Genomic DNA, 2,105 nt, shown 5'->3' with positions numbered 1-2,105 from the left:
TCTAACACCGGTGGCTCCTCAATGGATGGTTTCGCTGGAAGGCTTGGCCTGTTTTTCAAGTCCAAGTTCAATTTCTTTGGAGCATACGAGTGTGCTCCCATACCCTGCAAGGCATTCATGGTCTCTACATAGTCAGACTGAAAATCAGCATCAAAGTTCATCAGTACTGCTGCTAATGTTTCAACAGCCATTCTCTCTTCTATGGCTACCCTCATGTCTTCATCAATGACCATCTCTATTGCAGATATCACATTCATATCTCATGGTTGTTTCATTGACCTACAAATATTGAACCTTACCTCATTTATGTTGAGTCTGAACTTCAACTCTCTTCTCTCAACATCCACTAAAGCTCTTCCCGTAGCCAAAAATGGTTTTCCCAAGATGATAGGAACCTCAAAATCCACTTTGCAATCCAGAATCACGAAATCAGCTGGAAATATGAAAGTGTCCACCTTTACCAGTACATCACACAGGATTCCCACCGACCTCTTTACTGACCTATCAGCCATCATCAACATCATTGTTGTAGGTTTCGGTACTCCCAAACCTAACTTTTCATAAATGGCTAAAGGCATCAGATTTATGCTAGCTCCCAGATCACATAAAGCTTTAGCAAACTTGATTTACCCAATGGTGCATGGTATCGTGAATGCACATGGATCCTCTTTTTTCTGAACCAGAGATCTGGTAGCAATGGCACTGTAATGATGAACATTGTTAGAAAAATCATGACTTACAGCTCTTTTCTTGGTAACCAAGTCTTTCATGAACTTGGCATATCCTGGCATCTGCTCCAGGGCTTCTACCAATGGAATGTTTACTGAAAGTTATTTTAGCATGCTGATGAATTTCATAAACTTTCCATCTTCAGCTTTTTTTTTTAGCCTTTGAGGGAAAGAAGGAGGTGGTCTGGGAATCTGCTGTAAGGGCAGGTTTTCCTGAACCTCTTTCTCTTTTTCTCTCGCAGGTTGTGCTTTAGGTTGGGCCTCCTCCAGATCATTTACATGTATAGTCTCATCCTTCTCTCTGCTAGCTTGCTCTAAGACCTGTTCATACTTGGTACCTGCAGAAATAGGATCAGAAAGAACTTTACCAATCCTGGTGGCGATGACCATGCAGTGTCCGTCCTTCTTGGGATTTTGAATGGTATCACTTGGTAGTGATCCATTCTTTCTTTGATTCAGTGAGGCTGAGAGTTGCCCCAACTGCTGCTCTATTTGTTTAATGGAGGTGGTGTGAGAGTCCACCAACTGACTCATGCTCGAGAAGTCACCTCTCATTTCTTTCACCCCTGCATTGGTTGACTCGACCTTCTAAAGTACCTTAGCCATCATGTCCTCAAGCTTAGACCCGCTAGAACTACCACTCGCCCGGTCTCTATTACCTGGAGGTACATATATACTACTGTGATCATTCCTATAGCCATCTTTGTTTTGCCAGTTTCCTTGATCTCTATTTGCTAGCCTTTCATACTGACCATCCCTAGCATAGCTCCAACTTGCATTTCCAGTATTGTAACCCTGATTTCCAGAGTTATAATTTCGGAAACCTCCTTGGTTCCGCAAATAGTTAGCTTCCTCAGCAATGTAAAGATCCTGATTTTCATACCTGTTCTGCTGTCCTATAGCATTCACCTTTTCAAACTTGGCAACAATGTGCTTTGTGAGCAGGTCTATTTGATTCCTCATATGTGTCATGTCTTGGTCCCTTTCTTCTTCTCTCTTCCTTTGTTCAGCTGAAAGCTCAAATGTATACACATGCTCTCCTATCTCTGCATCTCTAGTGTACCATGTTTTGTTGTTATTTGAGACCTCATCCAATAGATGCATGCTCTCCGCAAATGACTTTCTCATAAATGAGCCTCCACAAACTGCATCAAGAACAGTTTTAGTAACATATTTCAGAGACCTATAAAATTCCTGTTTAAGATGCCTTTCGGGAAGATCATGGTTGGGGCATTTCTTCAGCTTTTGGCTGAACCTCCACCAAGTATCATGCATTGCCTCTCCTGGTAGTTGCTTGTGTGTACTAATCTCATCCTTCTTCTGCAGCTTTTTTGATTCTGGGAAGAATAGTACCAGGAAAGCTTCCTTCAACTCATT

General features: G+C 42.0%; 1 protein-coding gene across 1 annotated transcript; it reads right to left on the bottom strand.

Annotated features, from left to right (window-relative positions):
- Positions 1–260: 260 nt before the first annotated feature.
- Positions 261–1,283, bottom strand: LOC107062121 (uncharacterized). Its single transcript, XM_015312359.1, has 3 exons — positions 862–1,283; positions 631–702; positions 261–588 (listed from the first exon to the last, which is right to left on the bottom strand). The coding sequence occupies exons 1-3, from the start codon at positions 1,281–1,283 to the stop codon at positions 261–263; spliced, it is 822 nt and encodes a 273-aa protein (XP_015167845.1).
- Between the last annotated feature and the right edge of the window lie 822 nt (positions 1,284–2,105).

Source organism: Solanum tuberosum, unplaced genomic scaffold (assembly GCF_000226075.1).
Source record: "Solanum tuberosum cultivar DM 1-3 516 R44 unplaced genomic scaffold, SolTub_3.0 scf00197, whole genome shotgun sequence".
NCBI classification, from domain to species: domain Eukaryota; kingdom Viridiplantae; phylum Streptophyta; class Magnoliopsida; order Solanales; family Solanaceae; genus Solanum; species Solanum tuberosum.
Note: the sequence above shows the minus strand (reverse complement) of the source record. Positions and strands in the feature narration are given on the sequence as shown.

Coding starts and splice junctions, on each gene's coding strand:
- LOC107062121 (XM_015312359.1), bottom strand. CDS start 1,283: ATGAGAGGTGACTTCTCGAGCATGAGTCAGTTGGTGGACTCTCACACC. Junction 703..861: donor AAAAAAGCTGAAGATGGAAA/GTTTATGAAATT, acceptor TCATCATTACAG/TGCCATTGCTACCAGATCTC. Junction 589..630: donor ACGATACCATGCACCATTGG/GTAAATCAAGTT, acceptor TCTGGGAGCTAG/CATAAATCTGATGCCTTTAG.